General features: G+C 47.8%; 2 protein-coding genes across 2 annotated transcripts; one reads left to right on the forward strand and one right to left on the reverse strand.

The window, feature by feature from the left end:
* The first annotated feature begins 927 nt into the window (after positions 1-927).
* LOC105988216 (cytochrome c oxidase subunit 5B, mitochondrial) lies at positions 928-2,949 on the forward strand. Its single transcript, XM_013019760.1, has 4 exons — positions 928-1,074; positions 1,641-1,714; positions 1,898-1,997; positions 2,755-2,949. The coding sequence occupies exons 1-4, from the start codon at positions 972-974 to the stop codon at positions 2,853-2,855; spliced, it is 378 nt and encodes a 125-aa protein (XP_012875214.1). The 5' UTR covers positions 928-971; the 3' UTR covers positions 2,856-2,949.
* Positions 2,950-11,882: 8,933 nt separating this feature from the next.
* Positions 11,883-20,583, reverse strand: Actr1b (ARP1 actin-related protein 1 homolog B, centractin beta (yeast)). The gene is made up of 11 exons (XM_013019849.1): positions 20,477-20,583; positions 18,529-18,593; positions 17,232-17,307; positions 16,007-16,132; positions 15,607-15,731; positions 15,178-15,394; positions 14,954-15,046; positions 14,693-14,867; positions 13,365-13,426; positions 13,107-13,147; positions 11,883-12,912 (listed from the first exon to the last, which is right to left on the reverse strand). The coding sequence occupies exons 1-11, from the start codon at positions 20,522-20,524 to the stop codon at positions 12,810-12,812; spliced, it is 1,131 nt and encodes a 376-aa protein (XP_012875303.1). The 5' UTR covers positions 20,525-20,583; the 3' UTR covers positions 11,883-12,809.
* Positions 20,584-22,248: the final 1,665 nt, after the last annotated feature.

Consider the following 22,248-nt stretch of genomic DNA (forward strand, 5'->3'; position numbering starts at 1 on the left):
TTGGGCCTATATATGCTCTCTAAGAAATAAATTTACTAAAAATTACTTGATGCTATTATAGACCAGGGCTCAGTAAGGCAATGTGAAAATTCAAGCATTAAAGTACAACTGAAGGGATTTTCCACCTGGTAAGGAAAAGGCTAAACTGCATGTGGCTAAATTGTTTTAGGGATCTACTGACAATATGAACAAAGAGACAGGGCCCAGGGAAGGGGCCAAGTTTTGCACACTTGTAAGCCAAAGGGAGCTACGGACGATATCTACTGCTTTACAGAGAACTCTTTGGTCAGTTCTGACTCTGCTTTCCATAATCAACTATCCTTCCTCCCCCTCCCCTCCTCTCTACCCTCGGCTAATCGCCTCATGGAGTGGAGCATCCCTTCTATACACATCCCTGAAGCCACTGAACACCTCGTCAATGTACATCCCCAAAGGCCGTGGACACCCCATCAACAAACATCTCCGCAGGCTTTAAGTTGCAAGGGTCCGGGCCCAGCCCTGAAGGCTCAGCCCGGGCCGCCACATCCCACGGAACACCTGCGGGAGGTCCTGGGGTCCCAGCTGCAGTTAAGGCGGGACAGACCCCGATTTCCCATCCTAACCACAAACACAGTGGTCTTCCGGCGCTCACTCCAGGTCTGTATTATTTGCGGTCCAGCTAAGTGTCCAGACGGAGATCTTTCTGTTTACCGGGCTCGACTGCCAGGTCAAACCGAAGGCACTCACAACGTTGTTGGGACGGAGCGGCCGAAAGCGCTTCACCGCGCGTCATCCAGCAGATGGCTAGCCGCGGGGGACAGGCGAAACCAGGCAGGCACCAAACACCAAGCCCGGCCCAGCCACGTGAACAGCCAGGCGCCCCCGAAGTAGGAAACGGAAACGCACTGAGGGGCGACCCAGGCCCGCCCCCCGGAAGTCCCGCCCAGCTCCCGAGCGTGTTCCCGGAACTGCAGCTGTTAGTCGCGGGCGCTATGGCTTCAAGGTTACTTCGCGGAGCCGGAGCGCTGGCCGCGCAGGCCTTAAAGGCCCGTGCTCCCAATGGAGCGCCTGTGGTGCGCTCCATGGCGTCTAGAGGTACTTGGTCCGTCGGGCGCGCCCGGAACCGGCGTCGTGGGCCCCTTGGGTGGTGGGTGGTGGGCCGGCAAAATGGGGTCGGCCGTTCCCCTCCCCGGGCTCCTCTGCCCTGCTCCCGGCCCCGAGAACTCTCGGCCCCACCGGCTCTCGCTGTGGTTCCGGGCTGCAACAACCGCCGCCGCCGCCAAGCCGACCCTACTGTGGACCGTGCCCTAACTAGAGGGTGCTGGGTGACCTTGATGGGCCGGGGCCGCCGCTAGTACCGGACCGGCCTAACGGTCCCGTAAACCTTTGCTCACCCCAAACGGAAGGGGCTCTGGTTGGCTTGATCAAAACAAAACAAACGGGAAAAATGGTGTCGGTGGTTGGAGCACCATCACGCTTCTCCGCCACGCTTGCCACTAGGCAATTATGACTTAGAGGACCATGAGTTATCAGTGGGTTTTTTAAAAGAGCGCCATGAGTTCACCAAAACGCGAACGTTTACCGATTCCGTGTGTGTGTGTGTGTGTGTGTGTGTGTGTTTAAATCATGATCATGTCTGTTGGTCACGTGTATTCCTTTAGGTGGTGTTCCTACTGATGAGGATCAGGCTACTGGACTGGAAAGGGAGATCATGATGGCCAGGCAAAAGGGACAGGTGAGGACAGATTCTCTGCTATGTCCTCTGTGGAGCCCGCGGTCTTGGGTGGGATAAACAGTAGTGTCTCCATGGGAGCATATGATCCTAGAAACCTGATTTGTAGGAAAAGCCACCCTGTACTTATAGGCTGGGGGTGGGCAGAGATTGTTTAGCGTTAATTGCTCAATTCTTTTTTTCCAGGACCCTTACAATATATTGGCCCCCAAAGTAGCTGCAGGCACCAAGGAAGACCCTAATTTGGTTCCATCCATCAGCAACAAGAGGATAGTGGGCTGCATTTGTAAGTACCTCATGTCTATTTTCTGTTTAATACAGGATGTTGCTTCAAGAGTTTTGTGTGAGCCTGGGTGCTGGTGGCTCATGCCTGTAATCCTAGCTATACAGGATGCTGCTTCAAGAGTTTTGTGTGAGCCTGGGTGCTGGTAGCTCATGCCTGTAATCCTAGTTATGCTGGAGGCTGATAGCTGAGGATCCTGGTTCAGAGCCAGCTTGGGCAGAAAAGTCTGTGAGATGCTAATCGCCAATTAACCACCTAAAAACCTGAATGTGGTGTTGTGGCTCAAAGTGGTAGAGCTTGCCTTGAGCAAAATTGCTCAGGGACAGCACGCAGGCCTCAAATTCAAGTCCCACAACCAAAAAAAGGAAAAAGTTTTGGGTATGTATATGTAATTGAGTTCTAAGGGTTTTGGTCTTCCGAAGCCTTATCATGCATGAGTAGATCATCTTATCGAAAAGATATGTAGAACAGCCACAAAAATGGCCAGAAATGAGTCATGAAGAAATAGTCATCCAGATAATATTTATGATTATACTTCTCTTATGCATAGAAGGATGCATACTGGTATGGACCTTGCTTTTAAATTTCCTGGTAGTCCTGGAAGAAATTCAGTTTACTCATAGGTAAAGTCAAGCCTGCAGTTTCTTTGTTCGAGGACGAAAGAGCTTGAACTGACAATCATAAGTGAGGGAAGGAGATTAATATTGAAACTCTCCCTTTTTAAGCTGTGTGACCTTCAGTTAACCTTTGTTCCTTTCAGGTGAAGAAGACAACTGTACTGTCATCTGGTTCTGGCTGCACAAAGGGGAAACTCAGCGATGCCCAGGTTGTGGAAGCCACTACAAGCTGGTATCCCACTAGATGGGCCACTGAACCCCATACTGATGTTCTTAGAATGTGCTGTAAAGTTTCTTCTTCACAATAAAGACTAGCCATTGCATTGGCTCCTCCCATAGGTGGCTAGTCTTTTGTTGTTTGGGGTAGGCATATGTGATTTGTATATTGTAAATTGCTATTTTTCAATATGAGCTTGTCATCAACTTAAAAGTGTGTAACTGCTGCAGTCTTTAATAATAATAGATTGGATACTAGGAATATAACTCAGTGGTAGACGTCTTGCCTAGTATACATGAGGCCTTGGGTTTAATTCCTAGCACTGCTAAGTAAGTTATTTTAAAAAATAGAGTCAGCTGCACACTGGTGGCTCATGCATGTAATCCTAGCTACTCAGAAGGCTGAGTTTGAAACCAGCTTGGGCAGACTCTCTAGTTAACTGAAAAAAGCCAGAAGTGGGAGTTGTGGCTCAAGTGATAGAGCTGTTCTTGAACACACAAGCCCAAGGACAGCATCTGAGCCCTGAGTTCAAGACCAGGACTGGCACACACAAAAAAAGATTGGGGATATAGCTCAAAGGTAGTGTACTTAGCATGTATGAAGCCCTTGGTTCAATACCAGCACGTACACAGTTAGACACACACCCCCACCCAATAATAATAATAATTACATAATGTGATGAGTGAGACCACCTGGCACAGGGGAAAAGGATGTGCTGTGGAATCTGGCTCCATTATTTGATGTGACCATGGGCATGATCTGTGGTTGGTTATACCTACAGAAAAGATACTTTGTGTGGTTTCAAGAGGTAAAATGTGTAAACAGCTTGGAAGGTAGTAAGTCCTCTTGGCGTCATAGGGGACAGAGTGGCCTTGCCAGAAGTGCTTTGGGAACTTTGAAGTCTTGAGGGATCAGGTTCAAAGCAAGAGTTCATGGGGATAACAGCAGCAACATCCAGAATAGGGGATGGTTCTAGAAATGAAAGACCAGGTTTCTTTAAATAAACTGCAAATAGAGGGGGGAAAATCATAGGGGGAAGTGAGAAAAGACAAATCGCAGTGTGTGGCTGGTTGGATCTTGATTGTTGTGTTAGGAATTTAACACTAGGGTCTTATGCATGTTAGGGAAAGGCTGTGCCACTGAGTAATCTCTGGCCTTGATTATTGATTTCAATCTCCCTGACATTGCAGTGGGTACTATACCTATCTCCATGGCTCTTGTTGAATAAATTCTGGCTTGTCAAGTTTAGAAAGAAATGAAGGAAAAGAAAAAGGAAGAGAATGGAACTGCATATAGTAATAGCTTCTGTAGTTGTACCTGGGAAGTCACTGTGGAAGGATCACATAGGATCCTCCCAGGAGTTTGAAGCCAGCCTTGGCAACATAGACCATGTCTCAAAAGAAGAAAAAAAAAGGAACATTTAATATTTGGACATTAAGTTTTAGGTGTATTTATAGGAGGCTTTTTTTTTCTGCTTTAGAAATACATTTTTAAAAATTCACTATAGTTGTAGTGTGGCAGACAAGTTCTCAATTTTTTTTCTTCTGTAAAATAGAAATGCCTTTTTTGTTGTTGTTGGTTGTAGGACTTGAACTCAGGGCTTGGGTGCTGTCCCTGAGCTCTTTTGCTCAAGGGGACTTTCTTGCCTTGGCTGGGTTTGAACTGCAATCCCCAGATCTCAGCTAGGATTACAGGTATGAGCCACCAGTGCCTAGTAGAAACACCTTTTGATTTTTTTGTGGAGATTAGCCAGAGGTGGCTTCAGTAACTATTTACAATATTGGTTCAAACTAGACGTTTTGTGTTTGAATTCATGATAGGAGAGTGACTTGAGACAGGTCCTTCCCCCCAAATCTTGCTTGCCTGTTTTAAAGGTATGTTCCAAGCTACTGTTTCCATTCCTTGCTGTCATCTCTACTTTCAGAAAGCGCCCAAGCACTGGTTTGTCACTGAGGCCTTTTCTTCCTGAAAGGGAAACCCTTAGATGGCTGTGAATCTAACTTAATCTTGCACCATAAAACCTTAAAGTTTTCCACTATCTTGAAGACTATCCAATGCTATTGGTAAGTCTGCCTTTCCCTGTACATTTTTCCCTTATAGTCCCAACTGCTTATGGTGAGCTTTGACTAAACCAAACCAGCTTCCTCGTCTCAAAAGTCTTCCTTCGTTTCCCTCTTAAGATTCTCTTATTAGCACATATTCTATATAGGGGGCGGTGTTTCAATACATTTCCATACATACAATGAACACCTATCAAAATCATCTATCTCTCATACTCCTTTCCCCTACTTAGGACAGTATCAACAGATTATTGTTTTATATATGCATATAAAGCACTTCTACCATATTCACCTTCATTGACCCTCCCTCTGTGTGGCTGGTAACTGTCCCACAATATACATAGCCTGTCTTACTTTCCTGTCATTCATTTATTTTTACCACAGTAATTCACATGCATATATTAAAGTTTAGATTAACCTTGTATGTTGCTATTTCCTGGGGTCCCTCCATCCCCCTATTTTTTAATAGTTGTCAGTGAATTTCAGTCAATATTCCTTAAGTCTAGATTCTGCAAATGAGTAAAAACATGCTCAAATGCTGGCGAGGATGTGGGGAAAAGGAACTCTCATATACTGTTGGTTGGAATGTAAACTAGTGCAACCACTGTGGAAATCAGTATAGAAGTTTTACTAAAAAGTAAAATGGGCTGGGTGCTGGTGGTTCATGCTTATAGCTAGTCAGGATTCTGAGATGGGAGGATCACAGTTCAAAGCCAGCACAGACAGGAAGATCCATGAGACTCTCATCTCCAATAAACTATTCAAAAAAAGTTGGAAGTGGTGCTGTGGCTCAAGTGGTAGAGCACAGAGTCTCAAGGATAGGACCTGAGTTCAAGCCCCAGGATGGGAAAAAAAAAAAGACAACAAAAAACTAAAGTGGGTCTACTTTATTATGACCTGTCATGCCACTTGAGTATATGTTGAAAGGGAAGCAAATGTACATGAAAGCTCGTATTTACTGTAGCTCTGTTTACAATAACCAAACAGCAGAATCAGCTGACATGTCTTACAACTGATGGGTAGGAAAAAAATATGGTAATAGTGGAAACAGCTTAAGTGGTAGGGCACCAGCTGGGAACAAAAAAGCCCAGCAAGGGCTTAAGGCACTAAATTTAAGACCTGGTACAGGGTTGGCATGTGTAATATAGCTAAAATGAATTATAGCTACAGATAGAATTGAGGTTGCTAATCATTGACCCTAAAATAGGGAGACTTGGATTATCTAGGTAGTCTCAATAAACACAAAGAAGGCAGAGAAAGAAATATGTCAACATAAGCCACAGAGATGTGATACTGCTGGCTTTGGAGATGGGAAAGGGGCTTTGAACCAAGGAATCCAAGTAGCCTGTAGAAGCTGAGAAAAGCAAGATAGATGAGAAACCCTACAGTGTCTTGGACTGCAAACTAGGGACACTCATTCTGGACTTCTACAAAACCATATAATACATTTAAATTTTAAGCCACTATGTTTGTGATTAACTTTTATAGCAGCAATAAGAAGTTAACATAGGGACCAATGAATTCACCTCTCACTCCCTGGGAGAGTAGGTCTTCAATATTAGCTATAGTATTAGAACCATTTGGGGATCTTTTACAAATCCCAGTACTCTGGCATATCCAGACTACTGAATCAGAGTATATGGAATAGGATCCAGACATCAGAACTTCAGATTTCCCCTGTGTGCTTCCAATTTCGAGAATCTATGCTTTGATCATCATGTGCACTGAATAGATCATTTCCTTTCGTTTTGGTAACCGACAGCTTTTGGATCGGAGAGGAAAGAGAATGTACTCTGCTGAAAGGACAGACCTTTGCTCCTATGTGGAAGTGAGCTCCATCTGAATTTTGAGCCATTTACAGTTAGAAATTGGATACCATTTCCCCTCACCAAGGAAGAACATAGGCCTCAGTCTAACGGCATTTACTAAATGATTGGCATGTGCACAATAAAGAACGTTTTTCAAGGACTACTTGAGAGAAAGTTGAACTATACACCTATCATATTTAAATGTGTACTTAAATTCTCTGTCTCCAGAGTATGACCATCAAAAGTACAACTGATGCAGAACTCTAGGCATTCACATACAGAGAAACCAAAGGAGGATACTCTTAGAGGAGGAACACAGAGGCACAATGGCTCTGTTCCTCTGATCATATAAACTAATATTTATCAGTTGGGTGCTGGTGGCTCATGCCTATAATCCTAGCTACTCAGGAGGCTGAGATCTGAGGATCATGGTTTGAAGCCAGCCTAGGCAGGAAAATCATATTCTTATCTCCAATTAATCCCCAAAATTCCAGAAGTAGAGCTGTGGATCAAGTGGTAGAGTGCGAACCTTGAACATAAAAGTTTAGGGACAGAGTCCAGGTTCTGAGTTCAAGCCCAGGACTGGCACAAGATAAAAAAAAATATTTATTGAAATGAATTCCAGGGAATTTTGTTTATCTGTATTTTTTTGTGGGGGGGTAAGGAAGGCACAGAAAAGGAGGGACAAAGGGTGAACAACTGCAGCAATGGTACTCACTAGATACACTGTTGAAAATGAACTATACAAGTGTGGGCAAGGACTGGAGGGAAAAACTAGGAGAAAGCAAGAGAAGGGGTGGCACTGTCTAAAAAGAAATGTACTCATTAGCCAGGCACTGGCTGCTCACATCTGTAATTCTAGCTACTCAGGAAGCTGAGATGGGAGGATCAAAGTTCAAAGCCAGCCTAGGCAGGAAAGTCCATGAGACTCATCTCTAATCACATTAAAAGTAAGAAGTAGAGCCATGGCTCAAGTGGTAGAGTGCCAGCCTTGAGCAAAACAGAGCTGAGGGACAGTGCCCAAGCCTAGAGTTTGAGCCCCAGGGCAGAAAAAAAAAGTTGTAAGTCACTACTTATGCAATGGTAATCCCTCTGTACATCACCTTTATAACAACAATTTAAACAAAGTACAGTTCTAATCACGTAATCCTCAGAGCCTATTTAAGGTTCACTAAATGTTCCAAGGTCATTTATAGCAAAGGATCATATGTGCCTTTAGTTGTCATGTAGAGACAGTTCCATCTCCTGACCCTGACAACCAACAACTTGGGTTTGCCTGTTTTGTGAATGGCTTCAGCTTCTGCATCTTGGACTAGTACCACCAACTTGTCCTTGTGTTTATGGGGTGTGTGTGTGTGCGTGTGTGTGTACTGATACTGGGGCTTGAACTCAAGGCCTAGAAGCTGGTGTGTGTGCGTGTGTGTGTACTGATACTGGGGCTTGAACTCAAGGCCTAGAAGCTGTCCCTTAGCTTTTTGCTCAAGGCCAGCACTCTACCACTTGAGCCATAGTTCCATGTCTGGCTTTTTAGTTGTTAACTGGTGATGAGTCTCCTGACCACTACTGCTCAGGCTGGCTCTGAACTTTGATCCTCATAACGCAATCTTCTGAGAAGCTAGGATTATAGTTATGATGAGAAGCTAGGATTATAGTTATGAATCACTGGCACCCAGCTTTCAGCTTGGATTTTTGTTTGTTAAGATGAAGTGTCAAGGACTTGTCTACCCAGGCTGGCCTAGAACCTCAAGCCCGGCTAGATCATTTCCCTCTTATTCCAGAGTGACAGGTCATGAAGAGAAAGGATTTGAGTGCAATGTGAGATCTGAACTTGGGAAAGGATTTTGCAGAAAGCCAACAAAATCCTGATAAGGTCTGCTGATCAGTAGTTCTATATCAATGTTAATTTCCTAGCTTCAGTGATTGCTATGGTAATAGCTGAACAGTTGATAGGGAAAACTGGGTAAAAGATAAACAGGAACACTTTGTAACTAATAGGAAAGTACTTTTGCAATTTTTCTGTAAGTCTAAAATTTTTTCACAATTGGAAAAAAAAAATGAAAACAGTCATGTACCAGTGGCTCACACTTTTAATCCTAGCTACTCAGGAGGCTGAGATCTGAGGTTCAAAGCCAGCCCAGGCAGGAGAGACTGTGAGACTCCTATCTCCAATAAACCACCAGAAAACCGGACGTGGCGCTGTAGCTCAAGTGGTAGAGTGCTCGCCTTGAGCTGAAGAGCTGAGGGACAGCGCCCAGGCCCAGAGTTCAAGCCCCATGACCGACAAAAAAAAAAAAAAGAGGGAAATGATCTATAAATTTTAGTTGGGATTTGCTCACTGCCAGTAGGCCCCTCATTAAATGTGTTCTGCAGGAAGACCATAGGAAATCTGGGCTCCTCTTAGTGTAAGAGACAGTGGCTTCTAACTGGAACTATAAACTCTGGTCATTTGGTTAAGGTAGGTAGTATTTACTAGGTTTCTTCTATACCATAAAGTGACAATTTTTCCTTATGCAATCAGAGTAAATACTTTGTGGAGAGTCAGTGCAAACATGCATATTATACCAATTTTTGCATTTTTTTTACCTGCAACGACTGTTGTATTCACCCAAAAGCTTTTTTGCTCAAGCCTAGTGCTTTAATACTTGAGCCACAGCTCCATTTCTGGCTTTTTTTGGGTAGTTAACTGGAGATACTGACTTTCCTGTCCCAGCAGGCTTTGAACTCTAATCCACTGATCTCAGACTTCTGTGTATCAACCATTAGCAGCTGGCTAATAGCAGCTTTCTTTTCCCATTATTTTTTCATTAATTTTGTTTCTACTAATAGATGTTCCTTTCCCCCTGTGTATGTATTTCTTTAGCCTTTTATATCAGTAAGTCCTGGTCATCCCAGCTCACTCCTCACTTCCTAACTTCTCTGAGCTGAGGACTTTGTACCACTGTTGGCACCAGGCTGCCTCAGTTCATCTGAGCAGGGCATGAACAGGTGCTCAAATGTGACCTGTGAAAATTTTGCTGTATGATTTTTTAATTTAATTTGGTCCCCATGTCCTATAGACAACTTGTTTTTGTTGTTTTTGTGCCAGAGCCTAGGTGCTATCTCTGAGCATTTTTGCTCAAGGCTAGCACTACCACTTGAGCCACAGCTCACTTCCAGCTTTTTGGTGGTTAATTGGAGTTAAGAGCCTTAACAGCGTTCCGGTCTGGCTGCTTTTGAACCTCAATCCTAGATCTCAGTTCCCTGAGTAGATAGGATTGTAGGTATAAATCACCCAGTGCCTTGCTAACTTATGTTTTTTTTGGTGCTTATAGTATAGCCACAAAATATTCTAGGCACATCTTGTATTTCATTTTATAGGGAATTAAAGAATGGTATTCAGAAACTAAGATCTGTACTCAGTGTTACTGGAGTGCTGTGCTTCTAGAGTTTTCTAGTAGACAGGGCTAGGAAATGCATGTATATATTTTAACCCTGGTGCCCACAAATAGATGTGCATTTATTCCAGCTTCTGCTTGTATATATAAAGAACCATGACTTCATACAACTTCCAGTTCCACCCCAACACAAGGTTTATTCTAGCCATTTACCTTCCTTGACTGCATGCTTTTCTCCAATAGAAGCCGGGTAGAAACTGAGCTCTTTAAGCAGGCTATCCCTGGTGGAAAGTGTAGAAGGATGCTTTGCCTTCAAGGACAGGATTTTGACAGATGTAAGGGAAAAGCATTCTTGTGGAAAGGATGGTGTAAACAAAGGATGGCAGGCAAAGCAGGACACAGAATGGAGAAGCCTAAATAACGGAGGGAAGGAATAGGTTTCATGGAGCTGGACAGTGTGTGTAAGTTCATAAAGGTGATTTTATCAGCCAATTAAGTGGAGAATTGCTTGACTGATGTAAGAAGGGGGTGACTAGAGCATGAGGTCTGAAAGTAAAAAGACTGAGCAAGTGAGAGAATGGACATGGTCATGAGCTAGGTTGGTAGAAGCCCTAATGGAAAAGCACGGGTAGGAAAGGTCCTCTACAGGACCACAAACTTGTGACTGACACAGTGTGGGAGGAAAGTAGAAAAAGGGAGTCAAAGCTTTAAAATGTAGGTGGTGGGGATTCAGTGATAACTTGAACAGAACCCTGCAGGGAAGAGCTAGTCTACAAGGACCCCTAATGTAGGGTCTTAAATGAACTGATACTATACTGTGATTACAAGGCTTCACAAAAGCCTGGCACAGACATATTTCTCCCCTCCTACCTGAACTCAGATCTAGGCCCTTCCTTGGCCCCCAACCCAATTGCCTTTAACACTGGGCTCTGGCCATCATCTTCCCATAGCTGGCTGCCTGTCATCTAGGATATATCTAAATATCCAGGGCCTCCCTGTACTGGCCCACCCAACCTTTCATTTGTCACACTGGGCAGCAGCAGAGCACTAGCCTTTCCCTGCTGACTTGTCCTCTCCAGCACCTCTGCCCCAGGCAGCAACTTGAGCTCTGACCTCTGCCTAAAACCTTTCCACCCTGGCTCAGCCCTGGACCCTTTCAAGTACACGCCTCATTTATTGGCTTAGATGCCTGTGCTTCTGGCCCACTCAGCTCTGTATTGGGTTTGGAGTGTTTTCCTCCTGATACTTGTTGGGCAGGAACAGATTCTTGCTTACCACTGGCCCCCAAACACATGGTATCTTCCCAGTCACACTGTTGGTATTCAAAAGGAAAGGAGGAGCAGAACCTCTTAACAAATCACTCGTCTACCTTCAGAATCCTTCCTGCTTGTTCTCATCCTCTTCCTGTGGAGCAGGCTCACTCACTGCCCACTATCTGGCCTCCCTTGCTTGTCCTGATTTCTGAGCTGATGAACCTGCATCAACACTGGCACTAGTGGTGCCTCAGCCATCTGAGCAAGTGCTCAAACAGGGGAAGATAAGACGCACACAGCTCTGTCCAGGAGGAAGGTAGCCTTATTTTCAGTTTTCCCTTGGTGGGTGCCAACAAGGAGGTAAGGAGTGGGGAGTTATGCTCCAGGGTGAGCCCTCTCCTGGGGCCTCCCATGCCACATTGCCCTGCCAACCACGGAAGGCCTCATACTCCCGAGTTACAGCCAGTGCCTCGCTGTGTTCCCTCCCATCCCTTCGAAGACCCCAGGGACAGGTGAGCAAACAGCACATAGAACCATAAGAAAACAGTCACACATTGGCCTTGTCCATAATTATTACTATAATTAATGATTTACAAAAAAAGGTTCTCTTCAGGCAACTGTGTTAAATTATTGTACATTTCTGGGGGAGGGTGGTAGGGCCCTGGCCACAGTGAAGACCCTTTTCTTGAGAGAGGCAAGAAGGAAATGCTCCCCTCCTTGGGTCTGACTCCTGATTAAGTGGCTGTCCTTCAACAAATGAAGATGATTAACCCTTTCCCACCCAGGGCACTAGGGTAAAGAAGAGGAGCAGCAAGTCAATGAAATGCTTCGAAGGGGCGAATGTGACAAACCACGAGCTGTGGCTGGCTGTGGCTGTCCATGGCTCTGATGCTCTGACCCTGGATCACATCTCCTTGCTAGGGATGTAGGACTGCCCAGTATTCAGCCCTACACAAAGGCATATGCCCATCAAGACAAGGGGGGAAAGAGTATGCAAAAGGGTCTGAGTGGCCCTTGAGTCAGGAAGAGGTGGCATGAGACACACTGATGTGTGTCACCGCGCCTATGGGAGAGCTCCTCCTTCAGCCTGCTCCCCAGACAGACCAGACACTGGCCCCGAGTGGGAACTTGTCAGACAAAATGGGGCATCAAGGAGTCTGGTCTTGGAGCTTGGGGAAGTAGCTCTGAGAGTCAGAGCAAGAAGGACAGGCCTAACAGACCCTGCTGAGGGGAATACCTGATACTGGGCTTCTCAATCCCTATGCTCCAGCTCTAGACTGCCATCCATGCAGTTAAATGTTACTGTGTATGTGTGCGTGCACGCATGTGGGGGGAGGGCTGCAGGAGAGCACTTCTGTACCACCTGCCCACGGGGCTCAGGGCATGCAGAAGCCTAAGCCTAGAATGTGAGCCCAGATCTAAAGGGCAAAGGCTCACATTTCCCTTTCTTCCTGTCCCCTCCAACATGTTCCACCCTCTTTGGGCATTAGAAGGTTTTGCGATGAATAGCACGGGAACCATCCTCTTCATACTCCTTTTTGGATACCCACATCTTCTTAAAAGTATCCAGCGAGGCCAAGATGGAACCACTGCAAGGATGGAGGCACGGTATCTTTGTGGATCTGTGGGCAGAGCCAACTGCCCTCCCTAGGTACTTGGAGTTACTACCCCCTTACCTGGGAGAGAAATCTACCCACCTCCACCTAGCCTGGGCCAACCCTGGGAGAAGTGTCCAGGGCAAAATGATCTCTTCCCAGAGCCCTCCCCTTGCGCCCCATCTCACCCGATCCACGTAGAGTACAACCGTTCCTGAGGAGCTGAGATCTAAAAGGAGCAAATGGTCATGTAAATGCGCCATCTTCACACAGCAGCTGCCCTCCTACCCAGGGCCAAGGGCAGGCAACAAGGGATGAAGGGGAGGAGAAAAAGCAACTGGACAAGGAGGGGAGGGCTGGGTGGATACTGAAAGTGAGAGGGGTTATGGAGGTGGCTCACCATCCTCCTCAGCACCTCTTGCCTAGGGGCATCTCTAAAACCTTACCTTTATTTTAACGTCCTTAGGGGCAAGCTTCTTTACTTCACTTAATAACCGGTCACCGAAGCCTGTGAATCAGGATGGTAAAAGCTGTGGCCTACATCTGGTTTCCTTGCCATACCTTCCCATACCTAACTCCCAGTCACCCCATTTATTACCACTCATCTTTCTTTCTTTCTTTTTTTTTTGGTCCAGTTGTGGAGCCTGAACTCTAGGCCTATTCACTGTCCCTCAGCTCTTCAGCTCAAGGCTAGCGCTCTACCACTTGAGCCACAGCACCACTTCCAGCTTTTTTCATTTTGCTTATGTGGTGCTGAGGAATCGAACCCAGGGCCTCAGACATGCAAGGCAAGCGCTCTACCACTGAGCCATCTTCCCAGCCCATACCACTCATCTTTCAAAAGGGTAAGGGAGAGAGATTCAGCATCCTGGCTATGAGTGGGAAGGTGTGGCTTCTTCAGAGAGGTGATATGAGATGAAATCCCAAAGAACAGGGCTCTTCCATTCCAAAACCCTTCCTAATTGAACACTCTACCGTAAATATATTACTTAAATTAAGTACAATGATTGTAGGGAAGCGTTCTATCACTCAAACCACGCTCTAGTCCCTTTGTGTCTAATTTGGTTCTCTTTTTGTGTGCCTATACTAGGACTTGAACTCAGGGCCTAGCACTCTCCCTTGGATTTCTCAAGGCTGGTACTCTACTACATGAGCCACACCTCCACATCTGCTTACTGCTGCTTAATTGGAGATAAGGGTCTCATGGGCGCGCGTGCGTGCGTGTGTGTGTGTGTGTGTGTGTGTGTGCAGGCTGGTCCTGATTTTTGAAGTCAGAGCATGGGCACTGTCTCTGAGCTTTTTTGCTCAAGGCTAGTGCTCTGCCACTTGAGCTACAGCTCTACTTCTGGCTTTTTGGTGGCTAATTAGAAAAAGGAGTCTCACAGACTTTCCTGCCCAGGCTGGTGCTGAACTGTGATCCTCAGGTCTCAGCCTCCTGAGTAGCTAGGATTATGGGTATGAGCCACCAGTTCCTAGCCCATCTCACAGATTTTTCTCCCTGGGCTAGTTTTGAACTTGGGTCTTCATATCTCATCCTCCTGAATAGCTAGAATTAAGGGAATGAGGCAATCTCTTCTTAACTTGGACTGATAAGAAAGGAGGTGGTGGGAAAGGGGCAAGGAAGGAAGGAAGGAAAGGAGGAAGGGAGGGAGGAGAGGATGGAGAGGGAAAGGAGGACAGCAAGAAATGGCCATGTTCCTTGGCTAAGGCATGGGCACAGTCTCTGAGGGCCTAGCTGCTCTGGGCCTTGCCCTGGTCCTGCCACCACCCCTACCTTTGAAAAGTGTTGAGCCACCCGAGAGCACAATGTTGGCAAACAGTGTCCGGCGAAGGTCCATGTCCGACTTGTGGATGGCAAAGGCCAGCACTTCATGGAGCCCCTCACTCTCATCACCTATCAGATCTGGCTGGAATAGCAGCTCAGGGGCCCGGAAACGTGCAGGGCCCACCTGTGGAGGACAAGATTGAGGCAGACATGTTCCTCAGAGGAGCCAGGCCTCCCCTTCTTCCAGGCCCAGAATCAGTTTTCACTTACATCCAGTGTGCTGCCATCTGGCAAGGTATACTGCACCTTCTCCGTCTCCAAAGCCTCATCCTTCTGTGGGTTGATGGACAGGTAGCAGGCTCGCTGTGGGGGGCAGGGACACAACCTTCAGAAAGCTGCAGCAGGGACACCTGCAGTCAGGGCTTGACCTTACGCCTTAACTCCATGTCCCTTCCCTACCCCAGGCCATGCCCACATACTCTGCCCCGTGTCACCTCTTTGATGGTCCGGACAACTTCAAACTCAGCAGAGGTGTGAAAGTCGGCCCCTTCCTTGCGTAGCAGTAGCCGAAGATAGCGGGAGACATCACGGCCAGCAATATCCACCCGCATGATGGAGTGTGGCATGGCAAAGCCCTCGTAGATGGGGACAGCATGAGTGACCCCATCCCCCGAGTCTAACACCACTCCTGTCGTGCGTCCTGTTGCGTACCTGTCACCGAGTCAGCATCCCTTCATCTCATCCACCAAGGCCTGGGGACCACCTCACCCTGATGGGAACCCTGGGATAGTTACATTATCTACTCTGAGGAAGGGTGTGAGGGACTTCTGAGAGGAAATGTCACTGGGAGAACTGAGGGGCTGTTTCTCTAGGGAAATCAAAAGGACAGTCCCAGGGGGGATGGGGAGTCAAGGGCCACTCACAGGCTGAGCACGGCCTGCATGGAGATAAATAGAGCTGGCACGTTGAAGGTCTCAAAGAATACCTCTGCAGCTTTCTCCCGGTTCTTACTGGGGTTGAGTGGGGCCTCTGTTAGAAGAACAGGATGCTACAAGAGACGGGAGAGTCATAGATGTGCATAAAGATGACCAACTAGATCCTAAAGCAATCATTCCCAAGCCACAGCCTGCTATCCTTCCTAAGGGCTATGTTTGGGCTATGGAAAATGAAACTTGGCTGTCCCTGACTGGGTAGGCACACACAGACTCACAAGTGAGAAGGCAGGAGGCCCTATCCATATGCAGACAGGGACTGGGAACCCTGATCAGGTTGGAAGCAAAGCTGGGAAAATGGGGGCTTGGAGGGAGAGGCTGGCTACCACACCTCCTCAGAGAAGGTCTGCAGCTGATCCTTGGAATAGACATACTGCCAGATTCGCTCCATGTCATTCCAGTCCCGCACCACGCCATGCTCCATGGGGTATCGGATGGCCAGCAGCCCCCGGTGCTCCTGGGGGAAGAGTACGAAGGGCCATATGTAGCTCCAGGTCCCTCACTGAACAGCTTCTTCCCCCATCCTTAGCCCTCAATAGACCTATCTTTGCCAGAATCTGGGTGTTTCCCTGCTAGGTGCTAGGTCTAGAACTCTGAACATGCTCATCTGATCAACAGCATCTGAGTTTAGTTAGCTTCAACTGGTTGGGGAACAGAGAAAATGGCAATGTGCCCCACCCCACAGTCCCTTATCTTCCTCCTGCCTCAATGCTCAGGCTTCCCCACTCACTGGCAACACACCTCTTGTTCACGCAAAGCCTCATCAGCATGCCCCTCCTGTGGCCACTTGCACCCACCACTGCTCTAGAACACAGCTGAGGCTTTGGCCTCTTTCCTCAGCTGTCCAGTCCATACCTGTTCCCTGCCTGTGCCTCAACCTGACCTGACCCCTCTCACCCTGTGCACTCTTCCTCATCACGCACCACTTAGCTTCTCTTACCCACAATCATGACTGGTACTGATCTCTTCTCCTAGTTCCCCACATATGCCTTCTGGCTCAGTGTTTCCCTTACCAGACATAGAAGCAAGGCTTCCCTACCCAGAGTTCCACATTGTGTTCCTTAAGCTGGGCTGCTTTTCTCCCCCATCATCTCTGACATACATTCTCTAGGAGGATCTCTCCAGATAAGAGTGCAAGAGGTGGCCCCCACAGCCCCAGTCAGAGCAGCTACAAAATCCAGGTGATTCTTTTTAAAAATCTTTTTGGGAATAGAGCCTCACTATGCCTGGAACTTGTCATCTTTCTGCCTCCACCTATTGCGTGCTGGAATGGATTATAGGTATATACTACCATACTCAGCTGTGATTCTCTTAAATTTGTTTTTTTCCTCTGTAGTTTCTAAACAGCTTCTAAAAGGCAGGTCATGAGAAGGTCTAACTATGTTCCTCAGGAGTGTTACCCAATACTTCACAGACCAGATGCCCCATACTTAGCACTTCACTGCTGGCATATGGAGAAGGAGATAGGGGCACACAGAACAGGTTCCCTAAGCAGCAGTCAGCACTCCTGTGACTGAGGATCCCAGGTCCAGAAAAGGCAAGACTCATTGTGTTACCTCTGCTTTTGGTCCGATGAAGATGTCCCCCTCTAGGGCTCCAGCCATCACCCTCATGTGCTTAGGCCGCCCAACACTGCAAGGACACAGAGGATCAGTGAATTGAGCAAGGTTGGCTGGTACAACTCCAAAGTTCCAGAGGACAGAGGTTCAAGATGGGTCTGTGTGACATAGGCTTACAGCACAGGCCTTGGCAGGACAGGAAGCTCAGGGTCTGATGGCATGAGTTCCCTCCCAGAGAGGGGAGTGTGTGACCCCCGCAGAGGGTCAGCCATCTGAAGCTACAATGACTCAGCCCTTGTTCTTGACTTGAGCAGGCAGGGTTGCTGCCACAGTCTGTACACTAAGGGAGGACAGCCCTAGGAAGCTAGGTGGTAGCTCCCCTGTACAGCACTCTCACTCAGTCCAGTCCATGCTGCCCTGTTCCACTACAGGAATTCTGGAACAGATTCTTGAAAACCATGAGATCTCATGAGTTACCATTCCAAAGTATGACTTGGTTTCCCATACACCAACAGGAGCCTTCCACCACATCCTTCTATCTGCAGAGTTCTCAAAGCTGATATCCTCCAGGGTGTCCATCTGGCTCTGTCACCAGAGGTGACAGGTCTGGGATTATCACTCTGGAGCCAGCTACTCTGGGGCCCAAGGATCCTGTCTGGAGGCCACTAATTCTAAAGTCTCCAGGATCCGAGGGAAGAAGCGCCTGAGGGAATTTTCTTAATGAGCCAGAGGGGCCCAAGAACTCTAGACTCCCTCTAGGATGGCACCCCATGCTACCCTGCCACCACCAGCACCACACAGGGAAAGACCCTCCTCAACTGACACAAAGTATTTTCTAAACAAGTCCTCAGGAAAACATTTCCAGGGGTTCTGTGGGTGCTCAGAGCATGTGCTTAGCATTAAGGAGGCTCCAGTTTCAATCTCTAGCACCAAAAAAAGGTACAAAAAACAAAAAGCATTTCCACAGAGGAAGGTAGATCTGTGTACTTGATCCTCCACCTTTTCTGCAAGAGTTTAACTCTTCCCCCTGAGAGAACTCCCTTTTGTTCTGGTTGCCATCACCACGCCTCATCCCAAGGGCAATGCTGGATGCCTCTTCTCTTCCCCAGCTTAGGGAAAGACAAAAGTGAGATTCTCTAAAGAAGGGGAAACCCACAGGGCTTGTCCTTTTACAGCTCTCTGGAGAATGTCAATCCCATAAATATGATGCTGGAATTATCCTCAAAGAGGGATGGGACACCCGGCCAATGTTCTCCCAGGAAGCAAACAAAGAGGGGGCTGCTGCAACACTTACTAGTTTGGAAAACAGTATTTAGGAATCTGGTCTCCTGCAAAGCCAGCCTTGATCACCCCTGAACCCTACAAGGAAAAGCAATGTTAAGTTTCTGACATTCATCTCCAGATGAAGGGAGTACCCTGCAGTGGAGGACTGGGTGCTGCAGAAATATAGGCTGAGGGGCCAGCGTGGGGAAGCCAGAGACCCTGCCCAGAGGACAAAATCATTTACATCAGTGGCTCAAAACTAGGGGTATCCTGATTTTGCATCTCCTGCCCTAGAAACATCTGGTAGTGCTTAGCAACTGAAGTGGAAGATGAGAACAGGGTGATAGTGGGTTTGTAAACATCCTACAGTGTGCATAGGCTATCTCTAAGACCCAGAAGGTGAGTAGTACAGAAACTAAGAATTCTTATGAATAGAAGATAGAATATATCTTGTGGCTCCTGGCTGGAAGAATCAGAGGCACAAGCCACTCCCAAGACAGCTTGAAATAATCCCTCAGAGTAGTTTGATTTTTAAGAGCCTGCTCCTCTCCATTTCCCAGAAGTGGTGAACCACACACTGGGACTGCCAGGGAAGATCACAGTACACAGACAAGGGCACTTTTCTTCAAGCGACTTCCCCAGTGACTATGAGGAGAATTTGGTCCCGTGACTGCTCCAGCCTTGAAGCTGAACCTAAAATCCCAAAAAGAAAGTGACATCCAGAAATCTCCCACGGATGTAGGAATTGGCTTCTCAACCTATCTTCCCACCAGTCTCCATCACAGCCCTCCAGGTCTGCAGTATAGAAATAAACATCTCCAAATTCTAGAGCGGAGTCTGGAAACCCAGAGGGCTTCCAGAGGGCTAAGGCAGCTGCCCTCTGGACTTACAAGCTTGTTGATTAGCTTATGTGAATTATCTGCCCACCAAGTAGGAAAGCCTGCTGGTCTGACAGCACATCACCAAGTCCAGGTCCAACCTTCTTGTCAAACATTAGGAGAGCTCACATAAGTACTCAAAAGAGGCAGCCATTTAAAGGATCCCACCAAGGTCACGTGGGAAGGACTCAGAATTAGTGAGTCACTGTCAAAAACTCCAAGGCCTGCATGTCAAAGGCTTCAGCTAGGTGCACATCCTGGGACCAACGCCTGGAGCATGGTGCTTATCCTCCCAAATTAGAACTCTGAGGCCAGAAAAGCTCCTAGGACAGCTGAAGCCAGCGAAGCCCCAGTGCTGAACGTGTGGATCACATGAAGCCAGACATCTTTCTTCTCAGACTTGTAAACAATTATCCCCAAACTACTTCTTGTTCATGGGAGGAGTGGTAGCTCTAAACTCTGCACTGCCTGGCTGACGGTGGAATTTCTTCTCACACAGAGGGCATTTAAGGAGATAGGGTTAAAACCGAGAAGTCAACCAGGTAGCGATGGGTATGCGGCAGTTAGAGAATAACTGGTATATTTTTTGCCCCTGGGTGCAGCCTCTTGGGAACAGTTGCAAAGACTACCAAGGCAAAACGCCTCCAAAAGATGAGGCCAGCAGCGTGCAAGGGCAAATGCCAGCCGACCCTCGCCAGGTGGTCAGAGCCACAGCCTCAAAGGATAATAAGCAATGGGTTGGGGTTGAGACCTCGGTGACTTTACTCTCAATCCAGAAAGGTTAAAAGCATCCCTAGGCCTATGGGCCGGCCACCGGGCTGTGTCCAGATCTGACTTTCCTCCGCTCGGGGTGGGGCTGGAGCTGGGGCTGGGAGGCGCCGGCAGGAGGCCAGTCCCAGGGCCATTGCAAAAGGACCACTTAGCCTCCCCCCCCCCTACATCTGGTCCTTCTGCTCTGGCCTTGGAAGCTGGCAGGCCTGCGGGGGCGGCGACCCTGCAGTGAGCGAAGGACGAGCCCCAGTCCGGCTGGGGTCCCTCCCCACGCCGCCGCGCGCGTCCCCGGGGACAGGGCGCCCATCCTCCCCGCCTGCTGGGCCTCACGTTGTCGATGACCACGGGCTGATTGGCGATGATGTCGTAGGACTCCATGGCCCGGCCGGGCCGGCCCTGCCCACGAGGCGGGCAGCAGGAGGCACCGGCGGGCGGACTGGGACCACGGCGACTCCCGACCCAGCGCCGCACCCCTTCCCCCAGAGTGCACGGCCTACGCAAGCCCCAAGGGGCTTTCGGGGGCCCCGCGGCCAATCACCACTCTCGCTGGTCCCAACTGACAGCGGGCACCAGACCCCGCTGCAAAGGAAGGGGCGGGGCCTTCAAGGACTGGCTAGCCAATGGAAGCAACCCTGGAGAAGGGACAGTGCGTTGCCAAGGTAGGCTGCGCAGAGACGTAGAATGATGTCATAGCTCAGCTCTTAAAGGGGACTGGGGCTGGAGAAGGCGGGGCTGGGCAGGTCCTAGCTTAGTTGGGCTGTGCATAAGTTCACCTGTCCCTAAAGATGTCTTTTCTATTACCCAGAGACCACACTTCTTTGTGAACACTCTAGCACTGGATATTTTACCAAATGCAATGTGTGTGTGTGTGTGTGTGTGTGTGTGTGTGTGTGTGTGTGTTGGTTCTGGGGCTTGAACTGAGGATCTGGCACTGGCCCTGACCTTTTTTGCTCAAGGATACACTCTACGACTTGGGCTGGTGATTGAGAACAAGGGTTTCATGGACTTTTCTGCTTGGGCTGTTTTGAACCTGTATCCTCAGATCTTAGCCTCCTGAGTATCTATGATTATAGGCATGAGCCACTGTCACCAGGCACCAAATGCATTTTTTTCTCAGTCAAGGGGCTTGAACTCAAGACCTGGGCACCGTCCCTGAACATTTTCTGCTCAAAGCTAACACTCTACCGCTTTGAGCCACAGCACTACTTCCAGTTTTTCTGGTGATCAGAGATAAGAATCTCATGGACTTTCCTGCCAAGATGGCTTTGAACCATGATCCTCAGATCTCAGCTTCCTGAGTTGCTAGGATTACAGGTGTAAGCCACCAGCTACCAACTCCCAACTCTTTTTTTTGGGGGGGGGTCCGGTCATGGGGCCTGAACTCTGGGCCTGGGCGCTGTCCCTCAACTCTTCAGCTCAAGGCTAGCGCTCTACCACTGGAGCCATAGCACCACTTCCGGCTTTTTTCTTTTTGCTTATGTGGTGCTGAAGAATCGAACCCAGGGTCTCATGCATGCAAGGCAAGCGTTCTACCACTGAGCCACCTTCCCAGCCCCCCAACTCTTTTTTTTTTTCTTTTTTTTTTATGCCAGTCCTGGGGTTTGAACTCAGGGCCTGGATGCTATCCCTGAGCTTTTGTGCCCAAGGCTAGTGCTCTACTACTTGAGCCACAGCTCTACTTTTTTTTTTCAGGGGGGGGCGGGCGGTGTTAATTGGAGATAAGTGTCTCACAGGCTTTCCTGTCTTGTTTGGCTCTGAACTTCGATTCTTAGATAGCAGTTTCCTGAGTAGCTAGGATTACAGTCATGACTACTGGCTCCCCACTATACATGTTTAACATTTTAAGAGAACACTAAACTGTTTTCCAAAGTGTTATATCATTTTCATTCTAATCAGCAATGTATATGAGAGAGTCCAAATTGTTCCACATGCTAACATTTGCTATTGTTACACTTTTTAAAAAAAATTTTTCTGCTCAAGCTTCTGAATCTCAGCCTTCTGAGTTATTAGCATTATAAGTGTAAGCCATTGTACCTGGATATTATATTGTTTTTAACCTCCCTCCCTCCCTCCCTTCCCCCCTCCCTCCCTCCCTCCCTTCC

Source organism: Dipodomys ordii, unplaced genomic scaffold, assembly GCF_000151885.1.
Source record: "Dipodomys ordii isolate 6190 unplaced genomic scaffold, Dord_2.0 Scaffold47, whole genome shotgun sequence".
In the NCBI taxonomy this organism is placed as follows: Eukaryota; Metazoa; Chordata; class Mammalia; order Rodentia; family Heteromyidae; genus Dipodomys; species Dipodomys ordii.